Here is a 3,917-nt window from a genome sequence, read left to right as displayed (position 1 = left end):
ACTGGGAACCCCTGGAATCTCCATTCCCACTGGGAGCCCCTGGAATCCCCATTCCCACTGGGAACCCCTGGAATCCCCATTCCTGCCTGGAATTCCCACATGGAACCCCCTGGAATCCCCACTCCCACCTGGAATCCCCACTGGGAGCCCCATTCCCGCCTGGAATTCCCACTGGGAGCCCTCTGGAATTCCCATTCCCACTGGGAGCCCTCACTCCCACTGGGAGCCCCTGTTCCCACCTGGAATTCCCACTGGAATCCCCATTCCCACCTGGAATTCCCACCAGGACCCCCCTGGAATCCCCATTCCCACCTGGAATTCATCCCAGGACCCCTCATCCCACCTGGAATTCCCACTGGGTGCCCCCTGGAATCCCCATTCCCACCTGGAATCCCCACCTGGAACTCCCTGGAATCCCCACTCCCACCTGGAATCCCACCTGGAATCCCCATTCCTGCCTGGAATTCCCACCTGGAATCCCCACTGGGAGCCCCATTCCCACCTGCAATTCCCACTGGGAGCCCCTGGAATTCCCATTCCCACTGGAATCCCCATTCCCGCCTGGAATCCCCACTGGGAACCCCCTGGAATCCCCGTTCCCACCTGGAATTCCCACCAGGACCCCCCTGGAATCCCCACTCCCACCTGGAATTCCCACTGGGAACCCCCTGGAATTCCCGTTCCCGCCTGGAATTCCCACTGGGAGCCCCACTCCCACCTGGAATTCATCCCAGGACCCCTCATCCCACCTGGAATTCCCACTGGGAACCCCCTGGAATCCCCACTCCCACCTGGAATCCCCACTGGGAACCCCCTGGAATTCCCGTTCCCGCCTGGAATTCCCACTGGGAGCCCCCTGGAATCCCCACTCCCACCTGGAATCCCCACTGGAATCCCCATTCCTGCCTGGAATTCCCACCTGGAACCCCCTGGAATCCCCGTTCCCACCTGGAATCCCCCCTGGAATCCCCGTTCCCGCCTGGAATTCCCACCTGGAACCCCCTGGAATCCCCACTCCCACCTGGAATCCCCACTGGGAGCCCCGTTCCCGCCTGGAATTCCCACTGGGAACCCCATGGAATCCCCGTTCCCGCCTGGAATCCCCACTGGGAACCCCCTGGAATTCCCGTTCCCACCTGGAATCCCCACTGGGAGCCCCCTGGAATTCCCATTCCCACTGGGAGCCCTCACTCCCACTGGGAACCCCCTGGAATCCCCGTTCCCACCTGGAATTCCCACAGGGAGCCCCCTGGAATTCCCATTCCCACCTGGGAGCCCCCTGGAATCCCCATTCCCACTGGAATTCCCACCTGGAACTCCCTGGAATCCCCACTCCCACTGGGAGCCCCCTGGAATCCCCATTCCCGCCTGGAATCCCCACTGGGAACCCCCTGGAATTCCCATTCCCACTGGGAGCCCCATGGAATCCCCGTTCCCACCTGGAATCCCCACCTGGAATCCCCACTGGGAGCCCCGTTCCCGCCTGGAATTCCCACTGGGAGCCCCTGGAATTCCCATTCCCACTGGGAGCCCTCACTCCCACTGGGAGCCCCTGTTCCCACCTGGAATTCCCACTGGAATTCCCATTCCCGCCTGGAATTCCCACCAGGACCCCCCTGGAATCCCCATTCCCACCTGGAATCCATCCCAGGACCCCTCATCCCACCTGGAATTCCCACTGGGTGCCCCCTGGAATCCCCACTCCCACCTGGAATCCCACCTGGAATCCCCATTCCTGCCTGGAATTCCCACCTGGAATCCCCACTGGGAGCCCCATTCCCACCTGCAATTCCCACTGGGAGCCCCTGGAATTCCCATTCCCACTGGAATCCCCATTCCCGCCTGGAATCCCCACTGGGAACCCCCTGGAATCCCCATTCCCACCTGGAATTCCCACCAGGACCCCCCTGGAATCCCCACTCCCACCTGGAATTCATCCCAGGACCCCTCATCCCACCTGGAATTCCCACTGGGTGCCCCCTGGAATCCCCATTCCCACCTGGAATTCCCCCTTTTTTTCCCCAATTCCCCCCCATTTTTTCCCCGCAATCCCCAATCCCATTTTCCCCATTTTTCCCCTTTTCCCCATTTCTCCCCTTTTCCCATTTTTCCTGTTTCTCCCCCTTTTCCCGTTATTCCCGTTTTCCCCCTTTTCCCGTATTTTGTGCTTTCCCCGTTTTTCCCCTTTTCCCATTTCTCCCCCTTTCCTCCCTTTCCCCCTTTTCCCGTTTTTCCCCTTTCCCCCCTTTTCCCTCTTTTCCCCCTTTTTTCCCTTTTCCCATTTTCCCCCTTTTCCCATTTTTCCCCCTTTTTCTCCCTTTCCCCCTTTTCCTGTTTTCCCCTTTGCCCATTTTTCCCATTTCTCCCCTTTTCCCATTTTTCCTGTTTCTTCCCCTTTTCCCGTTATTCCCGTTTTTCCCATTTTCCCCCCTTTCCCCCTTTTCCCATTTCACCCCCTTCTCCCCCTTTTCCTCCTTTTCCATTTTCCTGGTTTTCCCTTTTTCCCCCCTTTTCCTTCCCCCTTCCTCTTTCCCTTCCTTTTCCCCATTTCCCCCTTTTCTCTCTTTTCCCACTTTTCCCCCAATTTTCCCCCTTTCCCATTTCCCCCTTTTCCCATTTTTCCCCTTTTCCCCCCTTTTCCCTCTTTTCCCCCTTTCCCCCCTTTCCCATTTTTCCATTTCCCCCTTTCCCATTTTCCCCCTTTTTTCCCTTTTCCCCCTTTTCCCCTTTCCCCCCTTTTTCCCCTTTTCCCATTTTCCCCTTTTTCCCCCTTTTCCCATTTTCCTCCCTTTTCCCACTTTTCCCACTGTTCCCATTTTTCCCATTTTTCCCCCTTTCCCCCTTTTCCCGTTTTCCCATTTTCCCCCCAATTTTCCCCCTTTTCCCATTTCCCCCTTTTCCCATTTTTCCTATTTTTCCCCTTTTCCCCCTTTTTCCCATTTTCCCATTTATCCCTTTTTCCCCCCTTTTCCCTCTTTTCCCCCTTTTCCCATTTTTCCATTTTCCCCCTTTTCCCATTTTCCCCCTATTTTTCCTGTTCTTCCCCCTTCTCCCATTTTCCCTTTTTCCCCTTTTTCCATTTTCCCCCTTTTCCCCATTTTCCCGTTTTTCCCCTTTTCCCCCTTTTTCCCATTTTTCCCCCTTTTTCCCATTTTTTCCCCTTTTTCCCATTTTTCCCCCTTTTTCCCATTTTTCCCCTTCTTCCCCTTTTCCCCCTTTTCCCATTTTCCCCCTTTTCCCATTTTCCTCCCTTTTCCCACTGTTCCCGTTTTTCCCCCTTTTCCCATTTTCCCCCTTTTCCCCCTTGTCCTGTTTTCCCCTTTTCCCCTTTCCCCATTTTTCCCATTTTCCCCCTTTTCCCCTTTTTCCCATTTTTCCCCTTCTCCCCCGCTTCCCCCTTATCCCCTTTTTCCCGTTTTTCCCTTTTTCCCCCCCATTTTCCCCCTTTTCCCCATTTTCCCCCCTTTTCCTCTCCCCCTTTTCCCACTTTTCCCCCAATTTTCCCCCTTTTCCCTCTTTTCCCCCTTTTCCCATTTTTCTATTTTCCCCCTTTTCCCATTTCCCCCCTATTTTTCCTGTTCTTCCCCCTTCTCCCATTTTCCCTTTTTCCCCTTTTTCCATTTTCCCCCTTTTCCCCATTTTCCCATTTTTCCCCTTTTCCCCCATTTTCCCATTTTTCCCCCTTTTTCCCATTTTTTCCCCTTTTTCCCATTTCCCCCCCTTTTTCCCTTTCTTCCCCTTTTCCCCCTTTTCCCATTTTCCTCCCTTTTCCCACTTTTCCCACTGTTCCTGTTTTTCCCCCTTTTCCCATTTTTCCCCTTTTCCCCCTTTTCCCATTTTCCCCCTTCTCCCCCTTGTCCTGTTTTCCCCTTTTCCCCTTTCCCCATTTTTCCCATTTTCCCCCTTTTCCCCTTTTT

At 54.8% G+C, this 3,917-nt stretch overlaps 1 protein-coding gene across 1 annotated transcript in view; it reads left to right on the top strand.

Annotated features, from left to right (window-relative positions):
* Positions 1-1,420: 1,420 nt before the first annotated feature.
* The window catches only part of LOC309585815 (ras-related protein Rab-4B-like), a gene marked incomplete at its 5' end in the record, with an annotated part of 25,763 nt that continues 23,266 nt past the window's right edge, over positions 1,421-3,917 (top strand). Inside the window, one exon of the mRNA XM_082303660.1 lies at positions 1,421-1,431. Coding sequence (XP_082159786.1) covers positions 1,421-1,431 — 11 coding nt within the window. The remainder of the gene's footprint in view (positions 1,432-3,917) is intronic.

Source organism: Coloeus monedula (genome assembly GCF_965178545.1).
Source record: "Coloeus monedula genome assembly, contig: HAP1_SCAFFOLD_461, whole genome shotgun sequence".
NCBI lineage: Eukaryota > Metazoa > Chordata > Aves > Passeriformes > Corvidae > Coloeus > Coloeus monedula.
This window is presented reverse-complemented; position numbering and strand designations above follow the sequence as displayed.